We start from the raw sequence: 17,677 nt of genomic DNA, 5'->3' as shown, positions 1-17,677 counted from the left end.
CTAAGGAGTTTTAAGCCAGGACCTGGTTATTAATGAGTTAATAGGAAGCATCATCAGGTTATTATTATCCTGACCTTTTAAACAACTATAAAATACAAAAGAGCAGCAATGTAAATGTCTCACCTCTGCAGATGTAACCAGTTTGGGCCTTTTCAAACACCCACGCTTGTGATTGTTTGAAAATGTTTTGGATCTGCTTTCTGATCATCTTCATGTAACAAGCTCCAAGCACTTCACAAGCATTCATTATTAGTAACTAATCATTATCCCTATGTCACGCTGGCTGGAGTGGCTGATGACTGGGAGTGCCAACCTCAGGGCAGATGGTCAAAAAGCAGGGCAGACACCCCAAATTCGTGGTATCTTCTATAATTAGATTTCACCAACCTAGTAACAAGTGTGAACTAAAGCACTGTAACAGCCTTACCATGGAGTCACAGACAGCCCCCTTGGGCTCTCCAGTTTATCTTGCCACCCAGGCAAACTGGATTATGTGATAGATAGTCACTGTCACCCAGGGTGCTGGGGCAGCCCTCACTCGAAATGCCAAGGTCAGGGCAGGCTGCAAAAAGGAGAGTAGATCCTCCTGAGACTGGTAGGTGACACTGATGTTAAACTCCCCAACCAGTCACACACTGTGCCCCTGATCCCCACAATGGTTATCAAGAAGCAAAAAGAGAAATCACAGAGCCCCCTTTCTTGCATTCCAGTTCTCTGGGTCCCAGTCAGCACCTAGGTGCAGTAAGGTGAGGAGTTCTTTAAAAAACTCTTCTCACTATACAAAATGTTCTTCTGACCCTAAAGGCCAGCCACATTACCAGGTCAGTGCTAATGAGGCCAATTCAATTAGGGTGGATGTGGTCCATGTCCAACAGCTGACATCTTGTCCAAATAAATTTGTTAGTCTAAGGTGCCACAAGGATTCCTCGTTCTTTTTACTGATACAGACTAACACGGCTACTACTGAAACCTGTCCTTTGATGATACACAGTGCCTCATTTGCCTTCAATGGGCCATCTTGTGTCCAGGAAGAGCACTTTACCTTAATTAATGCTTCTCTTCCTGTCTGGTGAGTTACACAACTGGAGAGGGTTACAATGCAAATACTCAATATAACTTTATACCATGGGAGACAGATACTGTAAGATGGATTAATACCTGCAGCATCCTACAAGCATTCCAGAAAGTCTAACACTGATATCTATTTTAACTATACTAACCAGATTGGTTTCCAGCTATGCATTTGTCAGTGTTCAGTGAGGCCCTGGGCCTTGGCATGAGCTGGTACTTGGTCTGCCAGCGTCACAGCTCACTTTACTGATGAAGAAACTGAAGCACAGAAAGGTTGTGACTTGCCCAAGGACACAGGATGAGTCTGGGGCCAAGCTAGGAAAAGGATTCTGAAGCTATTGCTTTAGATCATGCCCTGTTATGCAGCGAGATGGGTAGAAATAAAACAATAGTGCCCAGTGGTAAGTTCTCCGTATTGAAAAGCAATCCTTGCCCCACAGTTAGTGAATTCAGATATGCAGTAGTGAGATGAAACAGACTTGCTAGGGCAGGTTCCTAGTAATCTCTTATGTTCATGGTACAGTCTTAACACTCCTCCTTCCCCCCCCCCGCCCCAACGTTCATTAACGCAGAGAGATGGGCCCCAGTTGCATTCTTAGATTGTAAGGTCTTTGGGGCAGGGACCAGCTTTTTGTTCTGTGTTGGTACAGCACCTGGCACCACTGGTTCCTGGTTCAGGATGGGGTTCCTAGGCACTAGGGTAATACCAATAATATTAAGGGTCAGATCCACTCTGGGATCTGAAGCCAACATTCCCCAAAGTTCAGTGTTATTCAGGTTCAGAGTGCTGAAGTTCAGATCCCTGTACAAACTGCTGTGTGGGATCTCAATGCTTTCTACATAGCATTCAAAGGAAAGCCCTGGGAAGCAGTGCTAGGCTGAGATTGCAGGAGTGTTCCTACTCAAATGCCCTGGGTGCACAATATTCACCCTGGGTGCACAGTATACTCCGTGGCAGTTTGCCATGGTCTTACTATTTCTCCATGTTCACTTCTGCAGATGTCCTTGCAGAGCTACCGCAGAGCTTGGAACAAGGTCAAGGTGGCTAGTAACCAACTATAGCTTTGTCTCCCCCTGCAAGGTGGCCAATGAGAGATTTGGCTTGGAGCCAGCCACATGACCAATGAAGCTATCGACTGGGGGAAATGCAGAACACCTTATACTGCAGCTTGGTCTGTGAAAAGAGATGGGACCATTTCAGCCTGATTGATAAAGAAATCAAAACCACCTGGGTTAGCACACCTCTATTTTGTCAAGTTCCATTTGTCGGAGAGGCTGGAGCATCCACTGGGCTCTGTCACCTGGGTTCTTTGCGGGGCTCTCAAAGTCCTGAATCAGCTGTGCTCCTGAGCTCCCTTTCCCTCTCAAATATATCTGGCGATTGTGTCTGGACATGTTCACAGTCACTGTCCTCTCTGGACTGACCCTTGGGACAAAAGGAATCAGGAGAGTTTGGGGGGGGCGGAGTTTAAAGTTTAATAGCCCAGAGTGGGAGCTAAAATGCAGAGACAGATTAACACACAAGGAGGTTGCTGTGGGGGGAGGACGTGTCAGCACTGTGCACATGGATCATGCCACGTAGCCACTGTCACCAGCACGAAAAAGGATGGGGAGGGTGCCCAGAGTGTTGGGAATGGCCCCCGAGGCCAGTCAATCACACAGTTGCCTCGGTTACAGTGTCTCATCTAGTAAAAGAGGAGCCCAAGCAGAAGGAAAATAGCACTCATTTCTGTGAGGATCTGCGGCTGACGTAAGCTCCCCTTAGAAATGGGGAGCGTTTCCCCACTGTAGTAGTCATAGTACACTGGGTCAGACTTGGTGTGAGCCCTGGCTAGCCCTTCCTGGGCGGGCTTGATGTCCTTCGGTCGCTGCTTGGGTTGGCCGTGGTCAGACCCAGCTTCTGAGATGACTGAGGATTGAAACACCACCTCTGCTGGCTCAAACGAACCTTCCAAATCCTCAGCCGGCAAAGCGGAGAGCGGAAAAGCGGAGCGCCCTCTGGCAAAAGTGGGATATACGGGGACTCCTGCATCAGCTGTTGTGGCTGAAATCCAGTCGCTGTAATAGGCCACTTTGGTGTAGAGAAACGGTCCATAGCATCTCATGCCGCCCTGACTCAGCACTCCATTCAGAACCCAGTCTCCGGTTCCCTTAGCCTGGCACATGACTGGGTTTCCTGGGTCCCCCTTTAAGAGAGAAAAGGCAAGTTTTAGTCAAATCAGACCAGTTTTCCTCCTACGTGTGCTGTCACTGCTCTTGAATCCTGTGGGCACCTCTATACTAACCCTAAGCTGGAAGGAGGACAGATCCCACCAGCTCGTTGCTTTATCTGCTCCAACAAGCCACCAGTAATTCCAGGGGGCTGGCTCTTCTTTAGGCTGTTAGAACACCCCCATCACAGATGCATTGCCCAGAAATCTGCTCTTATGGCCCCCAAACATCAGCTGGCTGGCTGAACAGGGGAGTTTAGTTTTCCCAGGCGAAGGCTAGTATGCGTGATGTGACAAAGCCTCAGGACAGAGGAGAGTGGAGAGTGACACGTGGAAACTCAGGCCTTTATTATGGCCCAAGGATGATGCGGGCCCCGGATCTCATGGACAATTCAGTAGCTAACTGGGGGATAGGAAGTGTGAGGGAAGCCGAGCTCAGGTCCCCCTGTAGTTCGCACCCTGTGTCAGAGTCTGTGGCTGGATCAGTGCGAGCTCCTTACCAAACAGCCAGTCACATTGTCGGAGTCCCTGTGGCTGCTGCACTCGGTGGTAACGATTCTCTTCAAGGGGCAGGGATCCACATCCACGACTGAGAGCTTCCTTAGAAAGCTTGCTGCCGCGCGCCTTCCTGTCCGAGCCAAGACACCAAGAGATCAGAGGCCCCCGGTCTCGGGCCTAGGACCTTGAAGTGGCCTTGCCACATGCTGCATTTCTTCCCGCTGGCGGGCCCAGCCGGCTAAAAGGAGAGCCACCTGCTTCAGTCCCACGGGGATCAGCCCCACGGGGATCAGTCCCACGGGGATCAGCCTTGCCGGGTGGGCAGGGCTAGGTCCCTGCGCCGGCAGATGGGAGAGCTGGGTTTGAAACAGGGCTCTGGCATCTCCTGGGGGCACTGCCCCCCCCCAGCCCCGAGACTCAAATCCATTTCCTAGCAGCTGCTGCTTGCTGAGCAGAAATGGATCTAACTGAACTCCCTGGGGAGCACTGTTCCCCCTCACCCCTGCCCCCCAAGAGGGCACGTGGCTTTATGATGAGGAGAAGAAAACAAAGGCCTTTGGAGTTGGGATGCTGCACCATGTACCCAGACCAAAGCCCCCCCCACCCCACTACTTGGCACTGGATTTCATACCCTGACCATATTTCTTGATCTGCGAGGACCTGCAGGTGCACGAGGTACATGCTGACCCCGAGTGGCATCCACGCAGACCAGACCTCTTGAAGAGCCCCAGTTGCTATAAGGCAAGTCACCATCCTGGTGTCTCACCGGCTCTTCTAGCTGGAAGAAGCCAGCAGGTCTGATTGGCTTTTGCAGTCTCTCTAAAAGCACCCAGACTTTTGAATGCAGCTTTTGAGGTTCACCCTGCTCCATGGGCGTTGCCCCCCCCCAACAGGGCCAGCCTTATTGGGGGTGCCGTGGTTGGGGGGTGAGGCTCGGTGCATTTAACATAATTCACCAGGATGGGCGCTTGGCAGCAGCACCAGGAGGCACTAGAAAAGCAGCGGCATCGAGTCCTGCTGTAGCAGCTGGGGCCAGAGCACCCGCAGCTCCCGCACTCAGGTCCCCACAGCGGACAGCAGCAGCTGGGGCTGCCCCGCTAAACCAGCAGCCCAGGTAATGTGCAGCCTGCCGCAGCTGCACCCGCCACTCCAGGCACAGGGGAGAGACCCAGCGAGCCAGGGGGACTGGCTTCAGCGTGTGTGCACATTCGTTCGTCTGTCTCCCCCCCCATACTCCCCCCATGGTTCCATTGGCCTGGCTAGAGCTGTCCCCCCAAATATAGCAGTCAAACTAGGCCTGTGCCCTTGTCTCGTACATGTCACCCAGGAAAAGGAAGGGGTTACCTGCCGTGGGGTGGAGCCACCCGGACACCCAGCAGTTCTCCAGGGTGGCTGCGGTGAGGTTCCTGCTGGGGAAGCAGATGGGCTGAACAGCATCACTGAACTCTACTGGGGTGGCCGTCTTCAGCAGGGCAATGTTCTTGTCCAGCGTGATTTCGTTGAAGTCTTCATGGGGAACGATGGTGCTGATGGAGTACTGGGGCTGGGTCTTCCTCTGCATGTTCAGATCCGTTATACGAACCTCGGCAAAAGCTGGATGCCTGAAGAGAGACCAGAGGAGCCTTAGACGTGCAAAGAGCTCTGGGAACTGAGAGCCCCTTGGCAGTGGGAATGTGACAGCTCAAAGGGTGCAGGGTGACACCAGCTACGGGAAGACTTGAGGCCACTAGTCAAGGCAGTTTATCCTGGTGCAAACCTAGTGCGAGATCAGAATCGGGCTCCGTGCCTTCGATTTGATGGCTCAGGGTCCAGATCCCAGCACAACTCAGGAGGGAGATGTGTGCAAAGGTGATTTTTATGCCACCATCCCCCCAGACCTGGGTGGCCCAGCCCCAGTCTGGTCCCTTAGACATGTAGTCTAAGGACTGCTGTAAATTGCACAGTCTGCAGGGGCTATTCTGGCAGTAGGGAGACATTGGCCACCCACATACCCTGCGCCCCCTTTCCCTCAGCCATGCCTCCTGCAGCAGGGGAATGGAGCTGGGGGGCACAGGAGATGCCATAGCAGCTCTGATACCCAGGGATTCCCCCACTGCCAGCTTTACACCAGCAGAGCGCCACATCAGAGGGGAGGATTGGGGCCTAGTTGTACTGTGTCTGGGAGGGGCAGGCTGGAATGCGGAGCATCCGATGACTGAACGCTGGCACAGTGTCCGGATCACCAGGGTGGACCCTGGATTGCCAGCAGCTGGGTGGCGTGTGCAGAGGAAGGGCAGAAGGCAGCCCAGGAAAAGAGGCGGGGTGCAAGCTTTCTGTCCCTTGTCGCTGAGCGAGGGAGAAGGGAAGAGAGGAAGCCTCACAATCTCTTGCCTGGCCTTCCAAACCAGAGCAGATCTTCTCAGAGGACTAAACACATGAGGGGCCGAAAGGTGGGAAGAAGAGCCCAGTGCAAATGGCGGCAGTGCGCAGCGAACCGTGTGCTTAGCGCAGTCTCCATTTCACTGGAAGTTCATTACAGCCGCAGCCTCGCTACGAGCAGCTCCAGCTACTCAGCAGTCAGTCAGAGATCATTTAATCTTCTGATTGCTGTAGACAAAGACCAGGAACTGAGCCAAAGCCTGCCTGTCAAGTCTGTGCCGGGGGCGCTGGTTCAGAACATGGAAGGTAATGCACTGAGGAACTGGGTGCTCCTGGCAGCCTCCTTCCAAGGAGGACCTCCAAGAAGCAGCGTCCTCCAGAGTTGAGAGCAAGCCCGCACCACAAGGCATCAACCTCCCTCTGTCGAACGGAGCTATGGTCGAAGAGCGCCATGGCACATCATACCTTGTCTGAAAGCTGGATGCAGCGCTCAGGATCCAGTGCTCGCTCAGGATGGAGCCAAAGGCCAGGTGGTTGTGCTGTAGGTCCTGAATTGACACCACCCAGGGGAATTCCCCCACAGCTGCAAACGCCTGCGTGGAACTAGATGGTGTCAAGCTCATCTGCGTACCACATCCTGCAAAGCAAATGGAGGGCACGGTCCCTCTGGGGCCCTTTCGGGACCCGTCAGACCTGTGCTTCCCAGTCTATTACCACCCTCTCCTCTCTGCTTTTCCTCCATTAGTACCCCATCCTTTCCTCTGCTTCTCTCATGCTCTGCCTCCCTTCTCCCGCCCTGGCCCCTGTCGACTTATTCACTAGTGAGTGGCTGCTGCTGGTGCCTCCTGAGATCTGAGCAGGCCCGTCAGGCAGCGCCACCGTCCCATGAGTACCAGCTGTCCAAATTGCTGGCCTCACTTGGGGCTGGGCCCAGGCTCCGTCACCCCTGGGAGCAAGCTGAAGGCACTGGCTGGGGAGTGCAATGGTCAGGTCGCATCTCCCAGACACAACTTCACTCACCAGCTGCGGGGGAGCGGGAAATGCACAGCCATAGCAGCACCAGGCCTCTCGTCCTGCTGCCCCGGCAAAGAGATGGACCCGTGCGGCCCGGACCCCTAGGGAAACCACAGGACAATCACTCCCTCCTGCCATCACCTGCATGGTGCGCCTTGGCTGCCTGACCATCTCAGCACCGCCTCGGCCCCTACAAAGGCAGCCACACAGCACGGGGAGGGGTTGTTCGTGTTTCCTCCCGCTAGGAGGCCCAGGCCTCTGCTTGTCCCCCCGGCCGAGTTGGAAACGGCGTTTTCTCCCCCGAGCCGTCCCGGCTCTGCACGTCCAGATGTCCACCATGCAGCCTTGCTGGGGCGAACCCAGGGCCAACCCGTGCTGGACTCGCCCCACTGGTCAGGGGGCTGCACAGACGGCGAGGCAGGGCCTACTGGGTCGTGTTCCTTCTCACAGAAACCAGCTCCCACGGCTGGCTGCCTCACTCCAGCGTATTCTCCATCACCGCTCTGATCATCTTCAGCTCCCCGTTCCTTCTCCCCAGCCAGACTCCTGCTTCTTCACCGACACCGTCTCCAAAGCCTCCGCCTTCCCTCGCCGTCGTCCCGCTCGCCAAAACCCTGGGGCCAGCCTTGCCATAGGCTAGCGTGGGCCCCGATTCCCCAGCAGAGAACAGACGGACCTCCCCCAGCCACTTCCAGCCCCACCTTTCCCCCGCCACCCGCCTTGGCCCCGGTCTCCTCTGCATTGTTCTCCTCTCGGCAGCTGCTTTACACAGCGAGAAGGTGGGGGTCGCTTGGCCTCGCAAGCCCTGGCTCCCAGAAGTCATTGGGCACCTCGGCCGGGCCACGGAGCAGGGCACCCTGGGAGATGGCAGGGTTCTGCGGCTGCATAAGCAGCCACTGTTCGCTCACCGTTGCCATGGCGTCTCCAGCCGTGCGTAGGGAGGAGGCTAAAGCCAGCCAGTTTAAGACCCGCTGCACGGTACCTGGTGCCCCAGGGTAGCTCAGCGAGCAGTCTGGGGCTTGGCGACAGGACCAGGAAGCATGAAAATCCCCCAACTCTTCTGTTCAGATTAGCACTAGGTGTGCAATCCCCCCCCATCCAAATAGAGACCAGCAGCCCGGGCCGGTATTCAGTTCCCATTTGCAATGTGCAGCCAGCTGGTGAGACGCTCTCAGCCTGCACGGGGGCGTGGGGAAGGGATCTTCTTTCATTCCCATCAAAGAGCGGTTTGAAAACGGTAGGGCCAGCCCACGGCTTAGCACTGCCATTCTAGAGACTGGGCCGTGACTCATGGTCCCTGGGGCAGGTACTGATCCCAGTTACGCTGGTGTGAGGGCTGCGTGCACTCCACGACCCGGACAAAGGAACTTTGTATTCACACTGAACCAAGGGAATGGAGATCAGAATCTAGCTTCTGCTCTCACGCCTCAGGCCAGCGTAAACTGGGGGAGATGTGGGGGGCACCACCCTGACAGCAATCTAAGAGGCAAAGGGTGCGTCTTCTGTAATTCATCAACAGGCACCCTGGCAGAGTAAGGCGCAGAAATGAGACGCTCCAGATCGAATCCTTTGCCTAGTCCTCCAACAGGAAGGATGGCATGTTTAAAACAGAGCCTTGACTGGTGGGTTTAAAGCAGGGGGAAAGGAGCCTTAAAATGGGGCTCCTTCTTGCCTCCTACACCGGCTCCCTGTGTGAACTCAGAGTCAGATCTGCTCAGTTCAGCTAAAAAAATAAGCATTTGTTGTACTTTATCCCTGCAGCGGCCACTCAGCTGGAATCTGTCCCATCTCATGCATCACCCACAGAGCGATGTAGTAAAGTCCAGCCTGCTTACTGAAGGCAGGAGGGGTGCACGGATGTAACAAAGGGCAGACAATTTGGGTGGCAGCATCTTTATTGGTGGTGGTGATGATGTGCAAGAAGGAAAGAACCCAGCTTGACTCTGCCATGCAAGGTTCAGCGGGCAGGGCTAGCAATCTTACTTTTCAACTCAGCACATTTATTACGGAAACCATGGACAATAAACCCAGAGCCCCATGGTGCCATTTCTAGAGTCGCTTGTCAGAGCAGGCCTATGGTGTGATGGATACTTCTGAGGGATCTGCCACTAAGCTCGTTTAGAGGGAAAGCGTTTACTAAATTGTTCCATTTATGCAGTGTCTCTATTAGTGGAATCAGGGTGCAACATCTCTTTATATGTCCTTAAGGGAGGCTCAGCATTTCACAAGACCCAGGAGATGCCTCTTTTAAACTCTCACTGCTGCTTCTATGCTGGCTCAGCCGGAGGGAGCCCGGCTTGCTGCTTTGTCACTGTAGAGACTTCCTTGAGGTTAGAGGGAGAGGATGTTGTCTCCATGAGCAGCAGTTGAGACTGCAGACCACCAAATTAAACAGTCTCACAGCTGAGCTTTGACAGAGACAGCTTCTCATGCAGGGACGATGCAAAGCACAGAGCAGCTTGTTCACGTACAGGGCCGCGTAAGCAGCCTTACCAGCAACCAAAGAATCATTGCCGTGCCAGAGTTTGCATCAGGCCATGCCTCAGAGCACAGTTTACTAGTTAAACTGAACACACAAGCAAAATACCCAAATAAAGCAGGTCCTCTGCCCCATATAGGCTCAAATGCCCAAAGATTTTCCCCTCAGCCCCTCCAGTCCTTGCTTGGACCCCAGGACACCTACAGTTCTCACTCACAAGGTCATCTGCCTGGGGATCACTTACTAGCAGGAATCTTTCCTCTGCTTCAGCAATCTACTCCCTGCAGTTCTCTGGCTCAGCTGAGCGCTCACTGGCCTTTATAAGACCCAGGTGCTCCTAGGGGATCACCTGATCCCTAGCCCCACAGCTTCACCTAGGAGGCAGCGAGCTGATCAGTCACAGGTGGGGCTGGGTTCATCTTCCCTTAAAGGGCAGGTCACACTGTGACTGGCTGTTAAAAACGTTTTTAAGAAAATCGGCCTCTGCCTTGTCTCCACGAGGATTTTGCAGGGAGACAGCTAATGCGGGCTCGCTCTCTTGTGGTAGAAACACACCTTTTTGGCAGTGAAGCCCTAGCCTATAAATTAATCAGTTTAAAACCCCTCTTTAGATAAACCAGCATAACTCCTGTATGTAGACAGGCCTGTGGCCCTGCTTCCACCTGTCATCCTACTGAAGTTGGAATTGAAAGGCTGCAGTTAGGAAAGCCAACCCAGGGCACCAAGCCGTCTCTATTCAGACTGAGAGGGTTAAGAGCATTCGTCCAAACAACTGATCTACTTGGCTGAATGTCCCCTTGTGCTTTATCATGTTTTGGGCTCATTCTGAGTGTCAGGAAAGATTTAACGATTACAATAGGAACTACCCAATAAAAATCTATTGATCCTGGAAACCCACTAACCCAGCAAAAATGGTACACACAGGACTGTCTCCAGTTGGCTTCTGAGATGCATTCATTTGGTTTTCCACCTGGCAAAATAAATGCAGCCATTTTACTTACCACGTTTGACAGGACAAAAACCTAGATTAAATTAACAAAACAGAGTGAGACGTTTAAAAACTGGTTTCTACTTATTTCCCAGAACTCTGTACCCCTGTTGTGCAGTTATACATCTGTGCCCTGCCTCTTAAATTATCGGCTCTGTGAGGCTGCTTTGCATCTCTAGATTAAAATCACATCCCCCTCACTGCTGGCCTTATCACCGAAAAACATTGCTCCTGGTGACCTTTAAGGGCAGATCTCAGATACAGCCCCTTCTGACTCAGCTCTGAAGTCTCGGCAGGGTGCCCTGCAGAAATGCCTCCATGAGCACTGGTGGAAGTGTGTAAGTTTCTCATGCTGCTCAGTGACTTTCAGCGAGTTTTACAGATGGAAGCATTCAGCCTGCAGGCAAGCCAGGAACTGGCAACTTCCTTGTTTAAAATGTACTTATTTAAGATGCAAACAGGCAAAGATTTTCATGCAGCCAGCCAAATGTACCAGGATCCCTGCAGTTTCCATAAGAATTTCCTGCCCACAGCTGTAAAGGAAAAGCTTCTGAGTGGGGTTTTTCTGAATCCAGCCACAATGTAAACAGCTGCTGGAGATGAAGTGAGTTGTTAGACAGTCCCTTCGTCTTTTGCTCAAGGGTGATGGACAGGGTTTTTGTTTGTTTCTAGCATTCATGAAATGTGCCAGGTTGAGGGACTTGGGAGACTCACGCCCTCGATCCACAGATCAAGTCCAACACAAGGAGTGGCGGTGGAGATTCCCTTACAGTAGCCCATGGCCTGGCCTGTAGGGATGACAGGTGCCTCTTTACCCATCTGTTCCTTAGCCCTTCTACTATCTGCCAGCACAGGTGTTGATTTGTGCTGACTACAGTGATGGTTTTGTGATGCAGACAAGTTTCCACCAGGAACTAGATTGAGACTACAGCCTTATTCCACATGGACTATTGAGCACCCACCAGAAGGTACCAGCTTTCAGCTACTACTGCCATGGACGGTGTCTTAGATGTGAAAGGTCCCATCTCTCACCACCAGTCGCCTGAAGCATCCAGTCCCATGATGAATTGGTTTATTTTTGCTCTGAATACACTGACTGCACAATGAGAGAAATGGCAGATATGGAAGCCCTGCGGTGAACGCTCATTATCTCATGGCTGACTGGAATACAAGGATAGGAAGGCCTCAAAAACTTCCCAGTGTGTTTCTGTTGATTGACACATTTCTCCCACTAGAAAATATACACCGGGAGTATGTCACACCTGCTGAGATGATGACATTCATCTTCGGGACACAGGGTGACCTTGTAATGAAGAAGTGGTGCAGCCAGGAGGGGCCAGTGACTCGGAGCAAGTGCAGATATATTTCAGGATAGTTGATACATGGTTGATTTACACAACTGCCCATCTTTAAAAACCTCCCTGGATGGAAAACCCATCTGCTCTTTTGCCTGCCGCTCCTAGCCTGCAGGGGTTCTGTGTTGCTCTGAAACACCCTTACAAATCCTGCCCTTCCTATGAGAAAAGAGGACAGGAAGGGAAAAAAGGGCCAGAGAACAAAGACTGGTTAAAGCAGGGAGAGGGGTGTGTCACATTTTCAGCAGCTTTGGTGTCCCAAAAGGCCCTACGTACATTCAGCAAGAATATTTTTCATATTCCCCTGGAATGCATCTAAAACGTCCACATGTTGCCAGCTATGCTGAAATCATCATCGGTGTAAATATGGAGATAGTGAAAAAGCAGCTGGAGCCCCTAACCCCCCTTTACAGAAGGTGAGGGGTCAGGGTAAGTAATGGGCCCTCCTTGGCCTTTAACTGCTTTTAGCCGCCTGTTAGGAGTGCTTTTCCGAGGTGCAGAAGTCGATGGTAACTGCTGGGGTTCAGCCCCTCTGAAGGCCAGACCACGTATGTCTTAACATCACCGTGGATGTGCCTGAAATGTGTGAATGGTTCTTTTTATACATCCAGATTCCCTAAGAAAACCTGTGTTCAAAAAGCATTCAAATTGCAGTGACGCCCAGGAGATGGCAAAGCCCACAGCCTCCGCACTGTGCCTTTGTGTGCTCGCACTGAGAGAGGGGCCTTCCTTAAACGCTTATGTGCTCTCGCTACTGCACACTCCCGGCCTGGACACGGTTAGACAGTGCCCAGTGAGCGAGGGAGTGGCGAGACATTTCTGTTTAAATAACTTCTTCCAACAGAAGCAAAGAGGAAGGCCACTACTCAGTGATCATCGTTGGGGGAAATGGATTATTACACTGGTTAAAATAAATCCACTGGTTGTAATCAGTGCTAAGAAATTCTCTTCACCCTCACTGTTCACTGAGCGCCTCGTTCCCCTACGTCATCTGTCCTGTGCACACCGGGCCTGACTGTCCTCTCCCTTCAGTGTGTATTTGGAATAACTCTGATATTACTGCTCCCGCTCCCAGAGAATTTACAGTCTAAGCAAATCTAATCGAAGGAATTTGACAGTTGTCAACGGGTGCTGGAAAAACAGGCTGCTGAATTAGGTGCCCATGCAGCCGGCTGTTGTGCTGAGACCACCGTCCATCCTGCTGACCAGTCCTGTCTCTCCGTTTCCTTGTGCTCCCCTGTCTGTACCCATCTACTGTCTCTTGCCGTAGACTGTTAATTCCTTGCAGCCGGGCTGTCTCTTTGTGCTGCGTGTCCAGTACCCAGCCCCATGGGTCTTGGTCTGCAACTGGAACGCCTAGGCACTACGGTAATACAGAGAATGATAATGATAAACAAACCTGGGTTCAGGTGCCTCGCTGTTGGCACCCATGTATGAAAATGTTGGCCTCACCATACGGTGCAGCAAGGGAGACAAAGAATGAGGCCAGGCAGGTTCAGAATAGCTTTGCCTCATTCAGGAAAGTACTTAAGCCCAAGTTGTAAAGTTCAGCAAGGGCTTAAGTGCTTTCCTGAACAGGGATGCTTTGACCACCTACTGGTTACTGTTGTGTGTGCTGTGAAAGCTAACTCCCATTAGTACATCAGGTGATCCTTGATACATGCCTACTGGTAAAACCATCTACTGATCCTGCGTGAAATCTGATCCTCAAAGCCTCCTCACTTGCCAAATTCAAAGGGATTCTCCTCAGAACAGGGCAAGGCACCGTCTCAGGGCTACTTCCCTGCCAAATGGCTGCTTTCTAACTCCACCCACTTCACTGCCCCCAAATAGCAACACACAGCTTCTTTGTCATGAGAATACTGTACTTGGAGCCTCAGCTGGGTTGGTCATGGGGATGCGGGGTGTGATGTAAGTTCCACCCTGTCCCCTCCGCACACAGGTCTGGAGACAGGAGGTAGTTGTCTGTCCTGCATGGGAAACGTGAAACCCACACCTTAGGAAGACGTGATGCATTCAGGGCAGTCAGTCATCCATTAGCAATTGCCACACTACTACTGCATACAAAGGGCTCGAAGCTGCCACCCTTAATTCCCTGAGTCGAACAGCACTCTGCAAGCAGTCCCCCTGAGTTTACTGGGACTACTTGAGGAGCAAGGGAAGTGTTCAATACAAGCAAGGGTGGCAGAGCTAGGCCCAAAATAATTATCCCTACTATACAGCAGTCACATGGGATAAAAGAGAGAGAATGAGTTTAATAAACCTGTGATGTCTCCTGCTGTGAACAGAAATGTCTTGGCTTCACCTTTGCATTTATCTAGTTGCAGGAGCCCAATCTCAACCTTCTGTTCAATTGACATTATCTCCTCATTAATTCAACTCTCCCATTTAAATCATTGGATGAAAAAAGCAAGGAAACAGTATTAGGTTTTACCTGATTCTTAAATTCATTTCTCAGGCAAGATGTTATCATAAACAGCAGGATTTTAATATGAATAAAGAGCATCCACTATAATGTATATTTATCTCCAGAGCTGTTACCGGACTTTTGCAGGTATTCTTTAAAGTCAATCCTGCAGGAGCCAAAGATCAACTTGCTATTGAAGAGACAAAGGGATCAGAGGTGGCCAAAGTAAACAAATACATGTGGCCCACAGAGCTCTGCACTCACTCATCTTCAATATGCGGGGGAGACCAGCATGCAATTCTATATCTCCAGCCTAGTGGCCAGAAGGAGCATTGCAGGCCTGGGCCACCCCTCCCATATTAAAGAAAAGGGTGGCTTCAGTCTGTGGTTCTAATTTGAGCCAAGTTTAGGTGCCTCTGTCATACATAAAGACAGACAGACAGAGAGCACAAGGGAACTAGGACTGGGGTCGATTAGAAAAAAAACAGTCTCCAGCTTGAATCCTTCCGATGGTGCTGGATGTAATAGTCATGAAAATACAAGAGCATCATGAGGGGAGGACCCAAGACCAGACTGATCCACATGAAGATGTTGCCAAAATTACCACCAAAAAGCCTTTTCATTAGACAAGCCAGTGGGACCTGTAGGGAGAAGCAAACACAAGTCACTAACAACATTCTTCCCAGTAGTTCCTACCGTTTTCTAAATGGTGCAAGTGCCCTTAATTAGAGAACAGGTTCAAAATGAATGGACTTTTATATAACAACGTCTCATTTTCTTTCTAACACTTCCCTTTGCCAAAGTGTCCTGGGTCTGTGCACAGCATAATTAAATTTTTTTAAAAATCATTAAAGAGACCACCTGCTAATAGCTTAACAGCTAAGCAGTCACAAGGAGAAGGAAAGGGTCCTGTACAGAAAGCCAACAGATGTCAGACTAAAAGTCACTGTTGGAACAGAAAGGCTTGAAGATGGTTTTTAAAGGTAGGGAGAGATTAAATAAGATTTCAGGGGGGAACAAATTCTGCACCACAGAAACCATCACAGCAAAAGAGCGATCGTTACACTGAGGAAATTAACCCTCAAAATTCAACAGGTTTTAAAACCAGGTGGAACTATAGTGTACGTGGCCTGAGCGAGTTTCACTGAGCTGGTTACAAGACCACAATAAGGTTTTTTCTTGTTGGCTTAAAAAGATTTTATAAACTGTTCAGGGTTAAATTACTGCAGAATTTGGTACATTTCTTCTCAGATCGCCAATGGCTCTAAACATTATACCAAAGAAACCAAAGAACAAGGAAAGATTTCTCTCGGAGGGGTTTATAAGCCAAGATTTCTGATGTTTGGCATTTTTTGCCATAAAAATAAAACTGGGGTACAGGTTTTTTTAGCATCTTTACTGCATGTCAGAAAGCGACAGCTCAAAAACATTTTGTAGTGTAGCTCCGCAGCGTGAACTATGGCGGGCAGGAACAGCCTGCCCAATGCTCACCAGAAACCCTGGGCTTGGCAAAGCTTTCACTCGTGGTTTAAACTAAAAAGCTTCATGCCTTAATTATAAAGATCATCGCTAGTTAGCAGCAACAGTACAAAGAGCTTGGTAACCACTCCCTGTTAGATATACATTCATTGGCAGAGTTTCCATCTTAGCATACCTGGGCTGCCATAGCAAAAAACATCCAAAACCGGAACATCTTCAGTGGGATGGCAATTAGATACTGAAAAAGACAAAAGCAAGGATCTGAGGCGCACTGCCCTGAATGAGACTATAAGACTCTGCTCTTTACTATAATAAGCAGTGGAGTGTGAAGGGCCTGATCCTGACACGGCTTCAATAGGACTTTTTCCTAAGGAAGGAGTGATGTTGATACATTTCCTTCATAGTCAAAGGAGTGAAGAAGGGGAAAGAAAGCCTTCTGAGATGCAGAGCTCGTAAAGAACTACCAGCCTAATGCACTGACCATAGGGACCAGGGTGGGGCACAGGACAGCCAGCATTGCTGGCATCAGCCTGAGCTCACGTGCTCTGTCCAGTTCTAAAGCACTGTCACTGGGACAGCTAAATGCCAAGAACCAGGAGTATACACAGGGAAGCCTCCTTAGCCCTCTGGCCCCAGCCCTGCATGCAGCAGCAGCAGCATGGCTTGCACAGCTGCTGGGCTGTCTCTGACCAGGGGCCTGTCAGCCTTGGGCCTAGTTCCCCCATGACAGTCTCTGACAGTCGCAAGGCAGGTGTTTCTGGTGTCCAGAGCAGCAGTAACTGCACCTATGCTGCACCCTGGCCATGGAGGCAAAAGAGGCTGTGACAGGTGCGTTAGGTAACAGGTCATGTGGCCACCCACCGTCTGCAGGAATAGGGTTGATCTACTATCCCCCAAGGCTTCATGAGTCCAGATGAGCAGACACCTGAGCAGGCTCTTCAGAACTGGGCTCACAGTGACAGTGCAGGATACAGAGTGACCCAGAACCTTTGTTATGGACTGTTAAAACAATGGAATGTCCCAGGGGCCCAGTGCTAGAGTTCAGCCCTGAAATGGGGGATAGCCCTAGAGAAAACTGGAACGAGGAAAGCTGCACAGACCTGCAAAGAAAACAGAGCATCCTCAGCACGGCGTGGATCATCAGTTACTAGTGACGTATTTTTCAGTGGGGAAAAGTCCCATATTCAAGGAGTTAATTTTTCCGGAAAATTTTCTAGGCTGGGAAATTGGCATGTCTACACCTGCTAACCTGTCTCAGTAGCACTTTCCTCTGGCCATGCCCTCTTTTTAACTGACCACACCCCATTTTACAGCCACACCCCTTATGAGGCCCGGGGTCACTGTCTGACGAAGTGGAGTGAGACTCCTTGCACAACTGATGGATTCGACTGGTGAAGCTTAGCCTACTTTGGCACTTAAACCCATTTTCTGTCTAACTTACACCGCCTTTGACATTGCCAATCCATTTAGTCCCATATGCTAAATGCGTCTCAGCTAGCATACCCAGCACACACAGCACAGATTGGGGTCTGTAGAAGAGACTCTTATTGAAGAGAGACCATTAGAATCTTCGCAGATTTCGCAGTTTGAGTGAGTGATCTGTTAAAAGTCAATGACAGTCATTTGTGGTCTCAGGACAGTGCCCCCTTGCTGATGCTTAGATCAGTGCTGTTGTGACCTACCTCATAGAAACATGCAGAGAGTAGGAATACTGTCATTCGGGCCTGCCACTTGTCATAGCCGTGATGCAGCAAGGGCCTGTATACATGTCTATGTACACAAGCCAAAAGAAAAAGAGTTACTTACACTGTTTCCTGG

At 50.9% G+C, this 17,677-nt stretch overlaps 3 protein-coding genes across 17 annotated transcripts in view; 1 reads left to right on the top strand and 2 right to left on the bottom strand.

Moving 5' to 3' along the window:
* Nucleotides 1-17,677, top strand: part of CFAP263 (cilia and flagella associated protein 263) — a 37,996-nt gene that overhangs the window by 18,092 nt on the left and 2,227 nt on the right. Inside the window, exons 9-10 of one of the 5 annotated variants that reach the window (XM_048870641.2) lie at nucleotides 948-1,069; nucleotides 2,071-2,298. The exons of 1 other annotated variant lie outside the window; for it this stretch is intronic. In XM_048870641.2, the coding sequence (XP_048726598.1) occupies nucleotides 948-1,069; nucleotide 2,071 (123 nt within the window). In that variant the 3' untranslated portion in view covers nucleotides 2,072-2,298. Of the gene's footprint in view, nucleotides 1-947; nucleotides 1,070-2,070; nucleotides 2,299-11,290; nucleotides 11,315-17,677 lie in introns of those variants that run through there. 3 more of the 5 variants (XM_048870645.2, XM_048870644.2, XM_048870643.2) reach the window with 3 other exon arrangements.
* Nucleotides 912-8,351, bottom strand: PRSS54 (serine protease 54). Of its 2 annotated transcripts, XM_048870646.2 has the most exons (5): nucleotides 7,158-7,852; nucleotides 6,603-6,774; nucleotides 5,124-5,380; nucleotides 3,782-3,909; nucleotides 912-3,257 (listed from the first exon to the last, which is right to left on the bottom strand). In XM_048870646.2, exons 2-5 carry the CDS (start codon nucleotides 6,758-6,760, stop codon nucleotides 2,757-2,759), a joined length of 1,044 nt encoding a protein of 347 aa, XP_048726603.2. In that variant the 5' UTR covers nucleotides 6,761-6,774; nucleotides 7,158-7,852; the 3' UTR covers nucleotides 912-2,756. The 2 variants fall into 2 exon arrangements, with proteins under 2 accessions (XP_048726603.2, XP_074974403.1); XM_075118302.1 differs by lacking the exons at nucleotides 6,603-6,774; nucleotides 7,158-7,852 and adding an exon at nucleotides 8,060-8,351.
* The window catches only part of LOC125645300 (diacylglycerol O-acyltransferase 1), a 43,753-nt gene continuing 40,472 nt past the window's right edge, over nucleotides 14,397-17,677 (bottom strand). For 6 of the 10 annotated variants that reach the window (XM_048870628.2, XM_075118299.1, XM_048870630.2 and 3 more), the window contains 3 exons: nucleotides 17,542-17,629; nucleotides 16,035-16,097; nucleotides 14,397-15,021 (listed from right to left, as the gene is read on the bottom strand). In XM_048870628.2, coding sequence (XP_048726585.2) covers nucleotides 14,854-15,021; nucleotides 16,035-16,097; nucleotides 17,542-17,629 — 319 coding nt within the window. In that variant the 3' untranslated portion in view covers nucleotides 14,397-14,853. Of the gene's footprint in view, nucleotides 15,022-16,034; nucleotides 16,960-17,541; nucleotides 17,630-17,677 lie in introns of those variants that run through there. The other 4 variants (XR_007359278.2, XR_012664534.1, XR_007359279.2 and 1 more) reach the window with 3 other exon arrangements.

The sequence above is a fragment of the Caretta caretta genome, chromosome 12 (assembly GCF_965140235.1).
Source record: "Caretta caretta isolate rCarCar2 chromosome 12, rCarCar1.hap1, whole genome shotgun sequence".
Taxonomy (NCBI): Eukaryota; Metazoa; Chordata; order Testudines; family Cheloniidae; genus Caretta; species Caretta caretta.
This window is presented reverse-complemented; position numbering and strand designations above follow the sequence as displayed.

What these genes read in the sequence shown, in the direction of transcription:
- PRSS54 (XM_048870646.2), bottom strand. Translation starts at nt 6,760, where the DNA reads ATGAGCTTGACACCATCTAGTTCCACGCAGGCGTTTGCAGCTGTGGGG. An exon ending in GCATCCAGCTTTCAGACAAG is followed by an intron (nt 5,381 to 6,602) that starts GTATGATGTGCC and finishes GTCTCTCTTCAG; the next exon opens with GCATCCAGCTTTTGCCGAGG. An exon ending in GTGGCTCCACCCCACGGCAG is followed by an intron (nt 3,910 to 5,123) that starts GTAACCCCTTCC and finishes TGGCTCGGACAG; the next exon opens with GAAGGCGCGCGGCAGCAAGC.